Consider the following 20,736-nt stretch of genomic DNA (forward strand, 5'->3'; position numbering starts at 1 on the left):
AGTCACATGATTTGAGTCCTCCCCTATGTCCATCCACTAAGTTATGTGATATTTTAAGGGTTTATGAATTCAGTAACCTCAATTTCACAAAATACAGCAGGCCGTCACTCTCTGAAGTCTTCTGCTCCTGGAACGACACAAAAAATACATGTTCTTCTTCTTTGCCTCATTAAAAAGCTCCTGAAACGTAGTTCATCTCTGCTCTCTTTAGTCTCTTTTTCTCACCAAGATATTTCCTTTTCAGTGAGTTCATATCCAGCTCAGGACAAGTTACTTCACACCTTCCTATTTTAAAACTGCAATTAGCCATCTTGCATTTAAGACTTGCATGTATTCGTTCCAAGCTCCCTGAGGTGCACGGATGCTGGACTTCAAGCATAATGAGAATATACAATGAGAACTGAGGGGCACACACTGAGGTAATTTATTAATTGTCCTGTTGAGGCAGTAAAGAGCTGATTACCGAAGAAAAATACAGAAGAAGAAAAGCTGACGTAATATGCTCTGCGACATAAACACCGTGCATGTAGCACGTAGCACAGATACTTTGTTGGCTCGTATTGCTGGCTGCGAGATTGAAACATCAATGTGAGTTTTACTGAGTACTCTGTGATTAGTAACGATCATATCTCCACAGAAAGAAGACAGGCAGACTGAGCTAGAAATCGTCCGTTACTTCGCTGGTAGTGAGCAAGCTAACATGATGTGAACTTGGTGATTAACTAACTTTATTTCTCACCCGTGAAGTGTGTCGTTTGTATTTTTCAGATGACAATGTGACAGCCAGGCCGGTGTCGGTGAACTTTCGGAGCAGGAGGGCAGGCGGAGGTTTCGGAGCTCGCGGTCGGCGGCATTCGTTGTTCGGGATGGAGACCTGGACCCCCAATCCCCGAGCCAAGCCTTTCATCCCCCGCCAACAAAGAAGCTGGTACCTCACCTGGAAGTACAAACTAACCAACAAGAGGACAATTCGTCGGTTCTGTCAGGTACTATAAATAAATAAGTAATCTAATAAAAAAAATAAAAATTGCTGCTGAAGCTATAGCTAATATCCGTCGTTGATTTATGTTAACTCAGCTTAGGAAAATCAGATTGACTTGTCTGCAAATCTACACATCCTGAACTTGCATTTTAATATTACACAAACCTTAGTACTCACATATAGTTTATAGAGAGTAGTTACTAGTAGTACTTTTTTGCCCCACATGGTTTTGGATTCCCCAAACGATTTAAGCTTGCATTTTTATGGGTTCAACTGTCCGAAAATGGAAACTCTCCTCAAAAAATGGTCCTTAGTCTTTTCAAAGATTATAAGGCGCAATACCACTCCCAACTGCATATTTTCAGCTTTTGTTTGATTGTGTTTTTCCAGGAGGAATTAATTAATTAATTATTATAAACTGATCTCCTAAAATAATTCAAATAAGTAAGCTGATCTCACTGTGTTGTTGATACACTTGATATAATGGCAGTTCTCTCTGGTTGCATTTGCTCATTTCTGGTAGTGTTAGAAATTGATGTACAAAATGGGCATCATGGTTTCTCAAACTATGATGGGAGTGGACATTTAGTAGAGCTGAGCATAAAACACACTCAATATAAACAAACCACATCACAAACAGTCAAACAAACACATGGACTCACCCATTTGAATCGAATCGTTGAATCGAATGCATTCGACTCAGGCTCCATGAGATAGCTATGACCTGGATAAATGAGAATATCCACAGACATCCACTCGCTTGCCTTAAAACCTGCAGCCCGTGCTGGTGTGTAATATTAACTCACAAGTCAGACAGAACTATGAATGACATGAGTACACATTTCAAAGTGAGAACTGTGTTTTCCTCCTTCCCTAGGCTGGTGCTGTGCTGTTTCTGCTGATAACTGTCATAGTGAACATTAAACTCATCTTGGACACGAGACGAGTAGCTAATGAAGAAGCAGCAGCTCAGGAATATGGTGAGAAACATGTCCAGTACTTGTTCGATCAGGCTAACACCACCGCTGCTACAATATGACTCTGTGACGATTATTAAGTCACATGTTTTGTTAAGGGTTATGAAAAAATGTTGACTGAGTCTTCTCTGAAAAGATAATATCTCATCCCTCATTATTTGGTTTGTCCGTAAAGCTTTCGTTTCAAGTTGACTCTTCAGGAAAATTGAATTTTTTTTTTTTTTGGTCACAGTTTTCTGTGTAACATTTGACATTCCAAGATTAGTGCAGACATGAAAAATGACAGCAGTATTGGGTAGGTGAGGACTCCAGAGTAAAATTTTAACCCGCTTAATCTCTTGTCACCTTTTGTCATGGCGACCGCACCAACCTGGAGAATCATGCGTCATCATTTACTAGCTATATTTGCAAGTGCACCAGTGATGTCACTGGCCATCACCACACCTGCAAACCAGAAGACATGGATGACTACGGAAGTGCACACACTGTTGAGGACCTGAGACAGAGCCTTCAGAGCTGGCGACAAGGTGCTGCTGAGTACAGTCAGAGCCAAACTGCCATTCTGCCTCAGCAACTATCGACCACGCCCACCATTATGAAGTGCTTTGAGAGACTGGTCATGAGACACATCAAGGTCCTGCTGCCCCCCACACTGGACCCCATGCAGTTTGCGTATCATCCCAACCGCTCAGCAGATGACGCTGTCACCACTGTGCTCCACCTGGCTCTCGCACACTTGGACTATAAGGACACTTATGTTCAAATGCTGTTCATAGGTTTCAGCTCAGCATTCAACACCATCATCATCGCTCAGTAGCTGGTTGGTAAGCGGAGCCCTTTGGGCCTGAACACTTTTTAAGCGAGAAACCTGTGAGAGTCCAGATCAGCAACAACTGAACTGCCACACTGAACACTGGAGCCAACATGGCTGTGTGTTCAGCCTGCTGCTGTTCATACTACTGTCTCATGACTGTGAGGTAACACACAGCACCAATAACATCATCCAAGTTTGCTGTTGACACGACTGTGTTGGGTCTTGTCAGCGAGAACAGTGAGTCAGCCCACAGAGAGGAGGTGCAACCTCTAATGAACTGGTGCAAAGTAAATTGCTTGTCCCTGAACGTCGACAAAACCAAAGAGATGGTTGTGGACATGGCTCCACCATGTCAAAATCACCAAATTCCTTGGTGTCCAACTGGAGGGGAACCTCGCCCTGAACACCAGCTCCACTGTTTAGAAAGCCCAGCAGTGGCACCACTTTTTGAGGAAGTTGAGATAAGCTCACCGCATTTTACGGGAGGACCCCTGAGAGCTTCCTGTGGGGCTGCGTCACTGCCTGGCATGGTAACTGCACCATAGCGCATCAAAAGGACTCTCAAAGCGGGTAGTGAGAACAGCTGAAAAGGTCACCAGGGTCTCTCTTCCCTCCATCAAGGACATCTACACCACATGCTGCATCTGTAAAACCATCAGCATTGTGGATGACCCTGCACACCCATCACACTGTTTACAATGACTGTTTAACCTGCACTCCTTACAGAACCAGGTTCTGGTCTGTGCTGCTCCCTTTATGTTCACTATCCTCTCTTGCACTGTGTATAATCTTTGTGCAATATGTGTAGTCTTGGGTGGTTTCCACTTTGTACAGTTATATACAGGTTGTACTTAACCTCTTTTTAAGTGAAGGAATGATGTCTCATTTCACTGTTCACTGTACTACTGTAAACAGCTGAAATTACAATAAAAAAACTACTTGACTTGACTTTTACCCTTTAAGATTGAACATAGAAAAATTTACAATATCTAATTTTTCATTTTCTGCTGGTTCCAGGTTCTTAATGAAGTGTTATTATTTACAGAGTGAAACAGTTCAAACCACGATTATATAGATTTTGCAGAATTTTCACAAAACTCTGCTATAAACGTGTGCTACCTTTATAACGTTCAGGACATCCACTGGACTGTGTTTCTAAAAGTTAAGTCTGAACAATGACTGGTTTCTATGTGAGTTGTAAAAGTGGAGCTATTGTCTCCAAGCTATTCTCCAAGTCTTTGTTTGAGCCTGTTTAAATAGATGTGATCTGCTTTGTGAACTGTTCATTAAAATATAACATGTATTTTCTAAGCATTTGAGATGCATATGTGAAAATTTCAGCGTGGCTTTACTGTGGCGGTCTTATTGGTCTTGTGCCCCAACAGAAGACGCAATACCCAACATGGAGACACCACGCAGGGCCGCTAATGGTCGCAAGGTGCTGGACATTGAGGTGTACTCAAGCCGCTCCAAAGTCTACGTAGCAGTGGACGGCACCACGGTGAGTTTAACTGTCATTTTAATCAGTAATAATAAGGCTTTTACTCGCCAACTTCATTTCTGACATCTGGAAATGCAACAACATTGCCTAAAAGAAATTTGATGAGGCATTGTCATTTATTTACAGATTTTGTTCTGTAATGTCATATTTTGTTCAAAGTAAGCCACACAAAGAAATGCCGTTATACGCTTGTATTTGAAATGATGACTGAAAAGTCCATCGCTGACTTGTGCTTCCTTTGATTTGTATGGTAGGGCTCGTCTTGCTTGAAACCATTGGCAGAAGTTGTAGACAGTGTCTGGTACCTGCTACTTTTTCTGGTATAAGAAGTATATGAAGTATATGGGTGGGGCCTATGATGAGAGGAATGTATCACATCACTCTGCCAGATATCTAGCAGCTAACATCCAATCATGGTTATGATGACTGGAAGCACTTATACTTCCACCCGAAAGTTTGAGGTAAAATGGGCTGAGTTGGTCCCTCTGAACACACTATGAAATGCATTGTAGAGGTAACGTTCGTATTTTTATTTTCTTGTGCAGGTGTTGGAGGATGACATGCGGGAGCAGGGAAGAGGCATCCACGTGATTGTTCTCAACCAGGCGACTGTAAGCTTTTATTGTATATTATTTATGTTTAATACAGTACACAGTAAACAGTTCACTTTGTTTTGTAGATTTTATTTGATTGTACAGTAGTTATTGGGCAGGCACCAAACTGATGAGGATTTTGTTCTGTAATGTCAGGGAAATAAAAACACTGGGTCATCTTTTGGAATAAAATCATCTTTTTTAATTAAATGGGGTCAAATCAGAAAGGTCAGGTAAATGTGTTTGTGTCTGTCTTTCTTTCTGTGTGTGTCAGGGTCATGTGATGGCTAAGAGGATATTTGACACCTACTCTCCTCATGAGGATGAAGCCATGATCCTCTTCCTCAACATGGTGACGCGGGGTCGAGTCCTCATCTTCACCATAAAGGTCCATCTTTGCTACATTCTCTGTGATTTTATTGATATTCATGTTATTTTCATGTGACACAAACAAAAGCAAAGTCTGAATGAGTCAGTGGAGAAGCGTTCTGTTGTTGTCCTGCAGGATGAGGGAACGTTCCACCTGAAGGATGCTGCGAAGAACCTGCTGAAGAGTCTGGGAAGCCAGGTGTCCCTCAGCCTCAGCTGGAGGGATATGTGGACTCTGGTGGTGAAGAAAGGAGGTACAGGAAAAAAACTTTCACTTTCAAATAGATATCATTTCTTCTTGAACAGCAACTTCTGACAAACACAGCAGCACCAGATACAGAAAAGCTTTCTTAACCCACAGTTGATTCTATTACTGGCCACACGGGTTGATAAACTCTTGATGATACAAGAGTCAATCAGAGTTTGTTTTAGATTACCTGTGTGTTCAGTTTTATCAAAATCACGTCATCCAGAAAACCTCCAGGCAGTTAATTCTAAAACCATGGTTGAGTAAGAGGAGGAATTTTCAGTGACTGAATCATTTTTTTCATAGAAATTTATTTGTGGTTCAGATATCTGTCTTACTGCAGTTGTGCTTCAGTAGAGCCTTCAGATGCATTTTGTTACATAGTTGTATTTAGTGATTTGTTATTGATCACTGATTTGCATTTAAGCACACTGCAGAAATCCAGAGGAAAGAAAGTGTTCAGAGAGTGTCGGCTGATAATGCAGTTCAGTAAAAATGATCAGTGTACAAACCAAGCACACACATCTGGTGGATGACTTTGTGTCACCAACAGGATTTCATTTTTTTAATTTTTCAGGCATTTCATCAACTTACTGGTGCTGTTAGCAACACACCCACATCACTGCAGCTCCTTTTTCAAAGCAGTGCTGTTTTCTGTCTACAAACACACTCTCTTCTCCAGTTTACCACAGCACATGTAGTCAGCAGAAGAAGGTCAATAAGGAGGGGATACTAGGAATAAGTAAGAATTTAGAATAATTTCACTAAACTAAAAGCTTGCTTTATGCTTTGACCTGCTGCCTGTGTGGGTTTTCAGGTCAGGTGTATGGAGAGAAACACTCCAAGTCTCCAGCTCTGTCCACCTGGGGGGACCCAGTGCTGCTGAAGACCGAGGTACAGCTCACCGCCTCTGAAGGTAACCTGCTGCCCCGCTATGCTTGGACTAGTATGAAATACATCAAAATGTCAAAATCAAAGCATTCTATGAAGGTTTCCTGTAAACGTCTAACAACTGGATGTGGTGTTCTGTCCTGCAGAGGCAGAGTGTCACTGGGCCGACACAGAGCTGAATAGGAGGAGGAAGATCTTCTGCAGCAAAGTGGAAGGATACGGCAGCATCTGCAGCTGCAAAGACCCGGCACCCATTGAATTCAACCCTGACCCTGTAAGACACACATTGGCACTCAGTGCTGCACTGGTTTCACACCATTTGAGAATGTAAAAATTAAGTAGGGAGCTAATCCTGATGCATGTTTTATTTTTTGGTCTTCTATTAATTTTGAACATAATTACATGACTTTTTTTTTTTTTTTTTTGCCACTTTTCGAAATGTTGGTATCTGATGTTTTATATCTCCACAATAAACTCAGTTGAAAGTTTAAATGAATACTTTCACTTTTTGGCAGAAGGCTGTCAGATGGTGTTTTTGACCAGAAAAAGGATTGTGGATTTTGTTTCCCACCACTTATTGGACATGTATAATGAAGGGATTACAGGAAGTTGAAGCTGTTCCAGTGTTCATATGAGCACCTCAGTGTTGTCTAAGACTTGGGAAAACTGTGTCTTTTAAACAAACCAGATATAACATGTGAAGCAGTTCATAGACTTTTTGCTCAGCTGAGCCAACTAGCTGCTTCATATTCACAGTAAAGTTTACCAAAATGTTGGACCGTTTCTGGAATGTGGGTTTTTAAAATAATGGACACATACACATATATACATACGTATGTCTGTGTAGAAATCAGAGGTTGTCGCTTTGAACATAAACCGGTCACTTTCTCATCAAAATAACGCTCCCATCAACGCGTCACTCTGACAGCTTGTTTAACTCAATCTGTTTTTGTTCTCCAGCTGCCTGTGAATAATGTCTTCAGTGTCCCAGTGGCCGTCATAGCAGGGAACAGACCCAACTATCTCTACAGGTTAGATCTAAACACTAATGTTGTATCTGAGAAACTCTGAAGCTTTTTTGGTCTTGTTCTTTGAAATTAAGCTGAAATAACACTATTTAGACACTGATCCAGAAAGTCTTATTTAATTTAAAAATTTATATTTCTTTTGTTTACTCAGTTTTTTAGTAAATAGATGGGAGGTCTTTCAGTTTTTCTTGTCCCCTCTAGGAATATTTGATAAAGATGATGAAAGATTAAATGAGCTGTACAGACAGTAAATATTTAGAAGTGAATTACTTTGTGCTTTCTTTGACATTTTAAATTGTTTATACAGGAAATAACCAAACTTTTTAAACAGAGTGACTACAGGATGAAGAAAGACGGCAGCCCCTCCCTCAGAAATACTTTTGGTCTCAGTATGATGGAAGTTAAAACTCACTTTTCATCTCTTGTGCAGAAAGTGAAATCTTGTGTCTGATATTTGTTTTTAGGATGCTGAGGTCACTTCTTTCAGCTCATGGTGTCAACCCACAGATGATCACAGTCTTTATTGATGGATATTATGAGGTACCAGATTTTCTGTTTTTTTTTTTTTTTCATATCAGTCAATACTCCACTTATATTAACATTTCTTCAGAAAGATGCTCAGAATGCGCACTCAGTCCTCAGACTCTGACATCTTTTTCTGTCAGCACCTTGTTAGCTTTGTCCTGACACACCAGTGAACAAACACTGGCAGTGGTGAGGTTTAGCAGGTAACTCCACATATAAAAACTGCATATATGCACTAATTTTGGTGTCAAAATGCTATAAGACAGGAGAAGCGTAAGGCTCTTAATGTGAACAATAGAGATGTAACACAGGTGCATTACCGCCATAAACTGTTGCTATCATGTGCTGGCGTAAGAGGCACAGTCTGACCAGAACCCAAACCTATTATCCAATGCGGTCCACTCATTCATCAGTTACTGACCTAAACTTCATTAGTGGATGGTAAAGTCCTTCTATTGGCCTGATTGAATCTAATTTTAAATGTATTCACATAGAGGCTGACTGGAATAAAAATATGGATCAAGCAGATTAAAGTCGAACCTGACTGTTAAAGTTTAGTCATATAAGTGTTTAAAATCAACAGCATTTATATTTCAGTGAACTTAAACTGAAATGCTGTGAAGATTTCGTATATGCAGCCTATGTTCAAAAAGTCCCTTTAAACTTCATTTAGTCAATTTTTAGAATCTTCATTTCAGTTGCACTCACAAATATGATGACTGTAACACGAGAGTTCATTCGTGTGACCAATCCCATGACGGATCAGTGTGATCAGCCATATAGATATATAGATCACTTTGAGTTAGTGATTCTTACAGTAATGTGACATAAACATTTCAGTGCAGGAGAGGTGGTTGACAGTGCGACAGCTGCATTAACATCCACACAGTCACTGTGTTACAAAGAGCAACAATGTAGATCTTATTGGGATCAATAAATCCATGATGTCCACAGGTTGCTGTCTCTGTCCTAACATTATTGACAAATTGATGTGGTCGTGTTAAAGATCGTCCTTGGGTAATGAACTTAAATCAAACCAGGATTTTGATCTAAGGATGTAAACTTTTTCAAATTTCTGATCTGACCTTTGATATCGACTGCTTCAGGAGGGGAGGATTAAAAAAACCTGTCAGGGTGAGAGCAGGGCAGGTTCACACGGCATGTTACTGAGACCAAGTTTAGTTCCTTTTCGTGGAACAGAAAGTGAGAGTTACGCCTATCTCTGACTGTTTTCTGTCACAATTGCCCATATCTTTTTGTATATGTCTTTGACCCAGGAGCCCATGGACGTGGTAGAGCTGTTCGGTCTGAAAGGAGTTCAGCACACGCCTATCAGCATCAAGAATGCCAGAGTGTCTCAGGTGCATATCAGAATAATTAAGATTTTTTTGTAAATATTTTCACCTGGATTTTATGTCTCACTCTGAGCTGAGGCAAATGATGAAAATGTTTTGAACGTCATTTCAAGTCAGTAAAGTGAGTAAGGCCTCTTCAGTCTGTCTGTGTTCTGTCACAGCACTACAAGGCCAGTCTGACTGCAACCTTCAACCTCCACCCAGTGAGTGCTTTTTTTCCCTTCATATCAAGACAAACATGATCAGATTTCTCCGTCATGTCACTGATGAATGAGCAATAAAGATGATTCACTGATTGATTAAAACAATAGCTTTCATACTTCAGTTACTGAATTATTGGTCAGTTTATCAGCTTTTATCTAAAAGACTAACTTTGGCTCTTGAGATGCACTGAATACAGTAATGGTCACAACGGCACTGTTGTTTTGTTATTTTAGGAGGCAAACTTTGCCATTGTCCTAGAAGAAGACTTGGATATCTCCATCGACTTTTTCAGGTACGTCCCCCAGAATGAAGAGCCAGTAGTAAAGAGAACTGAGTAAATGTAAAATGTGTGAACGATATAAGGTTACGGAGCCCTCTCTGTAAACAGTGTCCACATTCTTGCAAGAGTCTAGTTTGTGATCCAAATACACTGCTAAGTACTTGTTCTCCTCCACTACCTCCTCAATGACCCCCTTGATATTAAAAGCAGATGTACATGCATGGGGTTTGTCAGAGGCACTACCATTAATCCAGGGCTTCTGGTTTGGGAATGTCCTAATGGTGACTCTTGAAATTACAGTGTCTGTGTAGCAAGAGATTCAGGCTGAGACAGTGTCAGCGTATTCATTGATGTACTGAACGTGGAGCCATTGTCAGTGTGACCATCCTTTGGCGCACGCTACAGTGACTCTCAGGAGTGTGATGGAGTCTGATATATTTACAAGGGTGTTCAGTCTCATTTGTGTTATGTTTCTTTACCCTCACCAAATTAAATGAGAAAATAAAATAAAGCTGGTCACAAAAAAATTAATACATTTTAAATTGTCCATCCTGTTGAACACACATAAAGATGCTGACAAACGAGACATGACGAGAAGCATTTTTAGCATTTTTTTTTTACATGGGCTATAATAAACAGGTAGCTGAGCTGCCAGAATGACCACTAGGTGGCAGTAGATCCAAAATGATGAAGCTGCTCTGGGCACTGATAGAAACTGCAGCCTTCCTTCACTGAACTTATGGCTTTGAACTGAAGCAACATCTGAGCTGAGTGACCGTTGCTCAGCTGTAATGTCAGTGTGCTCTCTGAAATGTCTTAAAAAGACCTGAATGCAGTTGTACAAAAATCAGACTAGTTTATTTATTGTTTTATTATTTGTTCAATTTGTTTGGCGGAAAGAAATTCCTTTACCCAACATAATGTATGCTTCTTTCACAAAAAGTAATTTCCTGGCTTTATTGTGACCTGCAGGGTCCAAGTGAACAGAAATGAACAGAACAGAAATGTTAAACCATTCGTCCATATTTTAGACAATAGTGAGCTTACTAACAGTAAGGTGACTGCACTAATGTTGCTACTGCTTTTCTGTTTTCTGCAGTTTTCTGAGTCAGACCATCCACCTGCTGGATGAGGATGACAGCCTGTACTGTATCTCAGCCTGGAACGATCAGGTGATTGGTCTGACTGCTGCTCATACTGCGCCTGTCCATTCCTAAAGCCTCCACGGTCCTTCTGTCCAGCTCTCAGTACCCATGTAGCCGAGTTCAGACAACAAGCATGGCGATTCTGTTACAGCTGGAGTGTGTGTGTGTTTAATGGTTCATAGGTGATGTTTCAATGTGTGAACATCTCTGAAGGCTTCTTTGAGTTGACATTACTAATATCCATCAGTTTTCTTTTATTCTGAGAATGAAATATGACACTTTTCACGGGTGGGAACACTTAAGGATCGGTTCACCTTGCTCTATGTTCCTAAACATGGAACAGCTGAACAAATGTCCCACACTGGTTTCTGTCCTCATTTCATTGTCCTCCTGCCCTGATTGATGTGGCCTCCTTCATTTATTGCCCACTGGGTGACCTGCAGGAAAGCTTGACATCTACAGTAGAGCTGTATATGTTACTAAAAGATGTTTTGTTTTGTTTTTTTTTGTGCAGGGCTATGAACACACCGCAGAGGACCCAGCCCTGCTCTACAGAGTGGAGAGTATGCCCGGACTGGGCTGGGTGCTGAAGAAGAGCCTCTACAAGGACGAACTGGAGCCAAAGTGGCCAACACCTGAGAAGGTGCAGGATTTATTCATCTTGTATTTAAAGAACCCAAACCAGTCCATTTGGATGTTCTCTTGTTGGACGTTTCCCTGCTGGCCATTTTCCAAATCACACCACAACCATTTAGTCATCTTTTGCTGTGTATTTGTTCATGTATTATCTTTTGTTTAGAGAACAGGTAGGTTACACACTACCTGTTGAAGAAAGTCGAACATCCAGCATTTAAAAAGCCAGATATTTTTTTAAAGCCTACAGGAGTTTTGGGAAGATTTACTCCAGATTCGCCCCTCCTGACAGCTGGAGGAGAGAATCTGGGACCTTTGTTGGTAATGATGTCAGCCCAGAGTAACTGGTAATGTGAGAAGGTCACAGCCCTTGAGGCTAACATTAGCTAGTGTGCTGCTGTTGACAGAACCTGAGTTAAAATCTGACCTCCAACTCTCAATGTTGCCCGAGTGTCAACCAGACATGTTTAGCATCCTGCTCTCATCTCTGTAGAGCATTAATTCAGCATGTTGTCTAATCATCAATCTCCATTTTTATATCTGCTTCCCTATGAGACCAACACAATAGTCTTAATGATATTCTTTGTGATGCATCGTTATTTTGCTTGTAGTGCGTGCAGGTTTGAGATAAAGAAAGGAAAATTTATCAAATTTCTCCTTGTGTGTAATGAAACGACATTGGCTTTACGAGCTGGTGGACCAAACCAAAGCTAAAAGAGAGTGAATATTGGTGGACACAAACATTTTCAGAGGAGACATTTATGAGGTGATAATTTGTTGAATGTTGTTTGTACAGCTTATTGTGGCCCCTCCAAGTGACTACATAAAAAACAAAACAGAATGTGGCTTGAAGTGTATCGTGTGTTACTGTAGTTGTGAGTGTAGTATGAGCTGTATTATTAGAGGTAAAACAGCAGTCAAGATGTTGTGAAAACTGATGGTAAAACATTGACAAAAACCATCTGAGTGAATAATATCTTGTTGCTAGTTGATTTTAATAAAATGAACAAAACCAGCTGCTTCCTGAAAGAAAGGAAATCAGAAAATTGATGGTGTAATTTGGGAGGTGGTCAACAGTGTATTCATAAAGTATGCACAAAGTTGTAAGAGGGGGGTTAAAATGTGAAAATCAGCTGCATGTTCCTTTGAACATGTGTGTGAGATTGAAGGTGTTACAAAGTGTGTGTGTGTGTGTGTGTGTGTGTGTGTGTGTGTGTCTGTCTGTGTCTTGCAGCTGTGGGACTGGGACATGTGGATGCGAATGCCGGAGCAGAGGAAAGACCGAGAATGTGTTATACCCGACGTGTCGCGATCTTACCACTTCGGCATCATCGGCCTCAATATGAATGGCTATTTTCACGTGAGTTAAAACCTTAAATGAGAGCGACAAATTCAGCATTAAAACCTTCATTAGTCTTGCGAAGCCTAAGATTTAAAACAAACAACTCTTTGTTTTTGAAGTCTTGGTGATTAAACACAATCTGTTAAACCATGAAGCTGGAAGCAGCCGGACAACCATAATTTTGTCTTGTGTCTTTATCGTTCTTGTGGCAGATAAAATATTATGTTATGTTTTTTTTGGGGTTTTTTTTTTTTAATTTTCCAGGTGGAATGCATTTGACACTTTCAGTTGAAATGACAGACTGACTGCAGTCTTTCCCAGTGGTAAAGGGGCTGAGTCATTTCTGATTGTATTGTCAGCCCATCTTTTCTTTCTCATAGGAGGTCTATTTCAAGAAACACAAGTTCAACACTGTTCCCAATGTGCAACTGAGAAGCGTTGACAGGTATGTGTACTCAGGTTACTGAGTTTCTTGAACTGTGTGTGGAAACACAGTGACTGTCTTTCTCTGGTGTTTGTTCTTCACAGCTTAAAGAAAGATTCTTATGAAGTGGAGATCCAGAACCTGCTGAAGTGAGTGATAGTCAGATGATAAGACACTGAGCCTGTACTTCATTTAGGAAGTTCTGATTGGTGTAACATACTTGACGGTGTGATGGCAGGGAAGCGGAGGTGCTGGACCACACTAAGAATCCGTGTGAGGACTCATTTCTGCCAGACTCTGAGGGAAAGACCTATGTCATGTTTATTAAGATGGAGTCAGAGACGGACATATCCACCTGGACTGAACTCGCCAAGGTACTTGTTCAGAGCGGGAGCACTGGTCGTTGGACTTCAAAGAGGTCCATGTCAGAGGTTGTGTGTATATTATCCCACTAACTGCTAACTGAGGTTTTGTTTTCCACATCCATCCATCAGTTGTCTGACTGACTGACTCTGCTGATGATGTTGAATTTGGTTCATCTCAAAAAGAATCAACTTGTAACTTGCTGTTAATCTGGGTTAACCCTTCACTGTAAACCTGTTGTTGACTTCATATTTTGCCATAGATATGTTATGGTTGTGAGGCACTACAATTTAAAGTTAGAGCTGTTTTTCCATTGGTCCATTTAATATGACGTTTGCCGTGGTCCTTCCATTGTTGTCTCTTAAATATTCTGTCTTTTCCACAGGAAAGAAATCTTGACCTGCCTGCTATTCATGTCATTCTTGTTTGTCTCTGTTGTGTGCTCAGTGCCTCCATGTCTGGGACCTGGATGTTCGGGGATACCACAGGGGCCTGTGGCGACTCTTCAGAAAAAGGAATCATGTCTTGGTGGTAGCTGTGCCTATCTCTCCGTACTCGTGAGTAAAGCTCTTCCAGCTACACAGACACAAATATAGACTATATAGACAAAAGTATCCAGACAGACCTCTTTATGGGGCTGTTTATTAAGGTTTGGGCTCGGCCCCTGACTTCCAGTGAAGGGAAATCTGAATGCTTCAGACATTTTGGACAATGCTGTGCTTCCAACTTTGTGGCAACAGTTTGTTGAAGGCCCTTTTCTATTCCAGCATGACTGTGCCCCAGTGCACAAATCAGAATCAGAATCGTCTTTATTGCCATGTAAGGGAAGAGGTTTCACATTACTAGGAATTTGTATTGGTGAATGGTGCATACTTAGCAAAGCAAAGCTCCCTAAAGACATGGTTGGATGAGTTGATGTGGTGTGGAGATGGTGTGGAAGAACTTGACTGGCCCACACAGAGCCCTGACCTCAACCCCATCCAGCACCTTTGGGATGAACTGGAACGGAGATTGTGAGCCAGGCCTTTTGGTCCAACATCAGTGTGTGACCTCACAAATGCTCTACTGCTTGAATGGACACAAATTCCCACAGAAACACTCCAACATGTTGTGGAAAGCCCTCACAGAAGAGTGGAAGCTGTTAGAGCTGCAAAGCTGTCTGTGTGTTTACAATGAGACGTCATTAAAGTCCCTGTTAGTGTGATTGTCAGGTGTCCCAATACTTTTGTCTATGTAGGGTAGCACAAACAAATGTCCGTTGTAGGCTTGTGCATTTTGGCAAATGGATGGTATAAGATGTCGTAAAAATAATGTGTAGGATCTGTGCCCTGCTGTGCATCTCGAGCTGTTTTTTGGTGGAGTGAAGTTTTTTCATATTTAGAAACGAATACATTTGTGTTCTTGCCTTTCTGAAGTGAATCGAAGCTGTCATCCATCTTCCCTGTAACCTCCTGTTTGCTAGGCTGAAGTTAATTCACAGATATCGTCCCCTTTTGAGCTTAATCCCCAGCAGAACATTGTGTTGTATCCGATCCTCATGTGTTTGGAGCCCCTCTGTCCTGGGAGAGTTGATTTAGCTGAAGGAGGAGAAGGAGAACTTTCATCTTCATCATCTTCTGTCAGTTTATCACAGACATTCAGCATCACCTCATCCGGACACTGGTTTTCATTTTAAGCTGACACACTGATGGAGTGCAGTAAACATACTCACCTCTAAGGTGTACTGGAGTACAAATATAAAGTAGCATAAAATGCAAATACTCTCATAAAGTACAATTACCTTGAATTTCTACTTAAGTACAGCACATAAGTAAATGTATATAGTTGAATTCCACCACTGGTGGAAAGACAACCGTAGCTGAATATCCAGAATAAAAGGAGATAGACAGAGGAAGCTGATGAAACCAGTTTGGTTCTTGGTGCCAGAAACTTGTAGTAGCTGGTTCTGGTTTGTGTGCCATGTGTTAGAAGAAGCTTTTGTTGAGCCTGTGTTGTTTTCCTGATGCCTGAGCACATTTCGGACATAAAATTTTGAATACATTTATGTCTGCAGTGAAGAACTTGCATCGTGTGTTGCTCTGTTCAGCCTTAAGGTCTAATCTGCAGCATTGAGTTCTGTGGCCTCTTGGCTGCAGGTGGAGGGCCAGACTAAAACCTGGTCTGCACCTTCCATTTAGTGAAAGCAGCAAGTGAAAGGGGGGATTGTGTGAGTGAAGTCCCGGTGTTGTCCTCTCAACAGAGCACATCCTCATTTCACAGAAGATGGCCTAACATGACATAAATATCTATCTTTCTTTTCATTTATTCCTGTCTGTTCTTCTCTCTGTCCTCCTGTCTGTCTCTGTGTCACACAACCAGGGTGAAGAAACCAGTCAGTGTTATTCCCATTCACTTAGAGCCTCCACCCAAAGAGGAGGGAGCAGTGGTGGAGCAGATGTAGACTGGATGTTACACTTAACCACACTTCAACCAGGCCTTGAGTCTTCTCTGTGTCCAGCAGTCCAGTCTGAGGCAGACAAACACTACAAACCTGACTCTTTCTCCATGTTGAACTAGGGGACAGCTGGGAATTGAAGTCCTAATTTTCTTTCTCTTCCTTTTTTCAATGAAAAAGGGATTGACAAACTGCTCTGCGAAATCTGTCCAACAGCCTGAGGAGGGCATGATGCTAAATCCAGTGTCTGTTAAATGTGACTCCACAACCAAAACAATATTTCATTGTCAGCAGCTGTCTTTCTTTTTCCATGACAACTACAGGATGATTTAGGGTCTGTTGAATTTCAGTTCAAGCAGCAAACAACTGACGCTCACCACAGCCAGTTTCCATGTAGGTTGTTTTCACTTTGACCACTTTGTGTACATACGTTTTAACTTATCTCTATTTATTTTACATCTGCTAGTCAAAGATCACTTTTGTGGTTTGTTTACATTTTTTCAAAAGATCCACTTTTATCAAGATAAACTCATTTATAAGAGCCTAACAGATAATGAGTATACCCATATAATGTATATACATGCCTATATATTTTTTGATGAAAGACAATAGGGGATCAGTGTATTTTTCAGGATTGAGTTTGAGCGTTTTTGTTGCGGTTGTTTTTTTTTCTATTGTTGACAGTTTGGGTCAGTTGATTTGGAAAAACTCGATGGTAGCTGAAAGAGAAAACAAATATATTAAATATTTAGTAACATACAGTTAGAAACGGCAAAAACACCAATACTTTATATGTATTCTGATTTCCACTGATAGAGGGAAAAAAGTACAAAGAGAAGAGACATTTCCTGTTAATTTTTTTTTTTTTTTTACATCTTTGATTGAATTTTAACTCAATGTAATGTAAAACAAACAAAAAAAAACCTGCACCAGGAAATTGTTTTGGGGTTAGGACTGAAAATCTGTCATCGGCACTGCGACTTTTCGATCAACGTGTAGCACAAATGTTTACACAACAAAATAAGTGTGAATTTATAAAAATTCAGAAATTTCAGCTGCGTATCAAATTGATTTTACAATTTTCACTCCCAAGTTGTCGTCTCATTTTCTTGCTTTTGTCTGTCAGTCTTGCTAATTTCTTTGTACTGCAGCGTCATATTTCCTGCTTCTTCCTAAATGCAGCTTGTGTGAAATCTGCAGAAAATTTGCTTGTTCTTTCAGTGTGCAAAGTTTTGGCCTTCCTTAGCCACCACAGAGGCTGGAACAGAAAAGCAGGTCAAATGCTTGTTGGACAGACACAGAGGCCTTCTGGGCTAACTGTCAGATGACTTGACTGAAATCTTCAGGAGCATCAGAGGCTGCACTCAGATAATTAAACTCTGCTTTTGTTTTATGACGCGAGACTCCTGACGTCAGCGAGACGTCAGTAAATCGTCTTTGTTAACGCTAATAATGTGATCAGGGCATTTGTTCTGCTATGGGCCTAATTTTTTGTTGTGTTCTCATGTCTTCAGCCAGTTGTCAGCATGTGACATTGAAATGGTGAAAACCTTTACACAGAAGCTACAAGGTCCACCATTTCAAAATCAACTTGAATATTGTTTGAAATATTTTAAAACGCCCATATATTGCTGAAGGCAAACTTGAGGATAATTTTAGCCTTTATTGATGTATGTCGGTAAACAGAAATCCTAATGAAGCATCTGTAACTGGTAACAGAATTAATGCTGGAGGGCACAGTGCAGCAGCTGATTATTAACAGATTCTCAGTGTTCTCCAGGAGGCATGAATGTTCATCCTAATTCACACTCAGAGGCTGTGGGCTCATTCTGCCTTAGTGACTCTGTGCTGTGATTGTGTCATGCACTCACATGATCACACAGCAAGCTGAGGTCTCACCAGTTTGTTGTCACCTCATTCAGACCTGAATCAGAGAAACACACCAGCTAACCCCTGTGGCGCCTGTAATGATGAACGAATGCAGCATTGAATGCTGAAGCTGCCAGACACTAAGCAGGTATTGAAATAGAAAGAACTAAAAGTCATGTTGTAGAAATCAATTTGGTTTTAAGAAAATCAAGTAGAATCTGTCCATTTCTGAAGCTGCTTCATTTTGGTCTTTTCATCTTTAGTTTGTTTAGTTGTGTGTGTTTCTCTTTGAGAGTTATTGTGAGAATTTGGAAAACACTGGAAGGTACGTCATGTATGTTAGGATCTGTGAACATACTGTGATTTTCTCATGCAGTTTGACACATCTGACTTTGTTTTGTCATGGAAATGAATAAAGTTGTTTTTTTCTGAATATTCATTTCCTTGTTTTCTGTTTTGGGGCCTTTTCTGCAGTTGTAATAACTCATACATTTATTATTATTCATGCATGTTATTCATGAATAAGCTTGCATTTATTTGTAGCTCAGATTTTTTTTTTATTTGTGTGGCCTTGTGCTGCCTGCAGATTTTCTGGGAGAGTTCCAGGAAAAGCCTCAGAGGGAACATATGCAGTGAGGGAAATGCAAAACCTCTGGGCACTGTGGATTTCTGCAGCCACTGTGGTCCACCAAGGACAAACGTGGTTTGTTGTCCTTTGAGCTCTGACTTTCATAACCCATGATATCATAAAAGCAGGAAGGAGTTGACTCTGGAGCTCCTGTATTTCATTAGATAATTGCATGACATTAGTACTAAGGTGAGAGAAACAGTATTTCGGTTCTCCTGTCCAGCGCATACAGTGATTTGACAATAAAAATCTTTGAATCTTGAAAAATACTCCTCCTCACATTCAAAGCCTTAAATGGTCGAGCACCATCTTATCTCAAAGAGCTCATAGTACCTTATTATCCAACCAGAACTCTACACTTCCAGAATGCAGGGTTACTTGTGGTTCCTAGAGTGAGCAAAATTAGATCGACAGCCAGAGCCTTTAGTTATCAAACTCCCTTCCTTTGGAACCATCTTTCAGTTTCATTCCAGGAGGTAGATACACTCTCTACATGTAAGAGTAGACTTAAAACTTTCTTCTTTGATAAAGTTTAGATAAATCGTTAGGGCTGGCCTAGGCTGGCCCCTAGTTGTGCTGCTATAGGCTTAGACTGCTGGGGATCTCCCATAATGTACTGAGCTTCTCTCTCCTCCTCTAACTCTTCTTCTGCACACATTTATGCATGTTACTAACTCAACTTCTTCTCCGGAGTATTTGTGCTTTCTCGTATCGCAGGTTCCTATGGATCGTGGTTGGACCTCCTGCTGCAGTCCTGCTTGACATGGAGGACTGTTAATACCACCTGTTACATCTGCATTATTATTATTATTATTACTATTACTACTACAACTATCAAAATCATAATTGATAACACTGTCATTGTCACACACACACACATACACACACTCTCTTGCCCTGTCTCTTTCCCTCTCTCTCTGTCTGTCTGTCTCTCTCTCTGTCCGTCTCTCTTTCTGTCTTTTAAAAGGAAGTTTTTCCTTACTGCTGTCGCTAAATGTTTGCTCATGGGGGCTTTGTTGGGTTTCTGTAAAGATCAAATTAAAGAGTTTGGTGTAGACCTGCTCTAATCGGAAAGTGTCATGAGACAACTGTTGTTGTGATTTGGTGCTATGTAAATAAAGTGAACTGATTTGAATTTAACTAAATATCTTGGAGATTTATCATTGGATGGAAAAACATACATGGTTTTTTGTATTCTTGATCCCCTTCATTTCAACAAACCTTGTTGTAATGACACACATTAGTGTACTGTGTTGAATATTTAATACAAAAAAGTTATTTGATATTATTGCATAAGTAAACACATAATATAAATATATATAGAAAAGCTAAAATGAAATGATCCAAGGCAGAAAGGTTGCTGCGGATGTTTCATATTTCAAGACTTGTGGGAACTCATCCTTGGTAGAACTTGAATTTGTAGGAATGTTGACCTTATTTATCCTAATGTAAGAATACATTCACTTTTCTCTTTTGTGGAAATTTCTTTCACACCCTCACATGTGCACATACACAAATCCTATTGTGTCAATATCATCATTAACCTCACTGTTATTTGTTTTAATAACTAGTAATTATTGAGAGTGATTCCCAACAGTGAGGTTTTTTTTGTTTTTGTTTTTTTTTACTGTATTTCAACCATTTAATGACATAATTAATAGCAAATAGATAACTGAGCTAAAGGTAGTAGAAACGATTGTAAAAGCAGTGTATGATGCACAAAATAATTACTACTTTATTATATTCTATGGCTGATGAATGTAAGTCCAGTATTCACTCCACCTTAATCTCTGGTTTGTTCTCCACCAACTCCTAAGAAATATATCTGACTAGATGTTCCACTCTGTTGGTAAAACTACATGACTGGTGAGTTGAATTCAGCAGAACTTTTCTTCTGTGTTGCATTTGCGTTGCATGTGGTTTCTGGCGGTTGCTGTAGATCTTCCATCTGCTTTCTTTTGCTGCTGACAGTTAGCCTGATTTGTGCATCTGTGAGCTTTGTGCAATTTCATCTTTGATCAGTTCATATATAGTGATCGAAGACCAAGTGAACACAGTTTTGCCTCTAATGTGAGGCTTTTGTCTGTAATCTGAAAAACTGTCTTCAATCAGACACAAAACCAAAGGTGATA

The 20,736-nt window shown here is 40.4% G+C and overlaps 1 protein-coding gene across 2 annotated transcripts; it reads left to right on the forward strand.

The window, feature by feature from the left end:
• Nucleotides 1-448: 448 nt before the first annotated feature.
• Nucleotides 449-17,049, forward strand: pomgnt1 (protein O-linked mannose N-acetylglucosaminyltransferase 1 (beta 1,2-)). Of its 2 annotated transcripts, none has more exons than XM_046391567.1 (22): nt 449-588; nt 769-986; nt 1,860-1,962; nt 4,159-4,274; nt 4,820-4,885; nt 5,142-5,255; nt 5,373-5,490; nt 6,301-6,399; nt 6,521-6,648; nt 7,335-7,405; nt 7,867-7,942; nt 9,205-9,288; nt 9,444-9,485; nt 9,720-9,778; nt 10,866-10,938; nt 11,426-11,554; nt 12,779-12,904; nt 13,267-13,331; nt 13,415-13,459; nt 13,549-13,684; nt 14,121-14,230; nt 16,032-17,049. In XM_046391567.1, the coding sequence occupies exons 2-22, from the start codon at nt 867-869 to the stop codon at nt 16,111-16,113; spliced, it is 1,962 nt and encodes a 653-aa protein (XP_046247523.1). In that variant the 5' UTR covers nt 449-588; nt 769-866; the 3' UTR covers nt 16,114-17,049. The 2 variants fall into 2 exon arrangements, with proteins under 2 accessions (XP_046247523.1, XP_046247524.1); XM_046391568.1 differs by having other exon boundaries at nt 561-683.
• The last annotated feature ends 3,687 nt before the right edge of the window (nt 17,050-20,736 follow it).

This window comes from Scatophagus argus, chromosome 6, assembly GCF_020382885.2.
Source record: "Scatophagus argus isolate fScaArg1 chromosome 6, fScaArg1.pri, whole genome shotgun sequence".
Taxonomy (NCBI): Eukaryota; Metazoa; Chordata; class Actinopteri; family Scatophagidae; genus Scatophagus; species Scatophagus argus.

Coding starts and splice junctions, on each gene's coding strand:
- pomgnt1 (XM_046391567.1), top strand. CDS start 867: ATGGAGACCTGGACCCCCAATCCCCGAGCCAAGCCTTTCATCCCCCGC. Junction 987..1,859: donor CAATTCGTCGGTTCTGTCAG/GTACTATAAATA, acceptor CTCCTTCCCTAG/GCTGGTGCTGTGCTGTTTCT. Junction 9,486..9,719: donor CAACCTTCAACCTCCACCCA/GTGAGTGCTTTT, acceptor TTGTTATTTTAG/GAGGCAAACTTTGCCATTGT.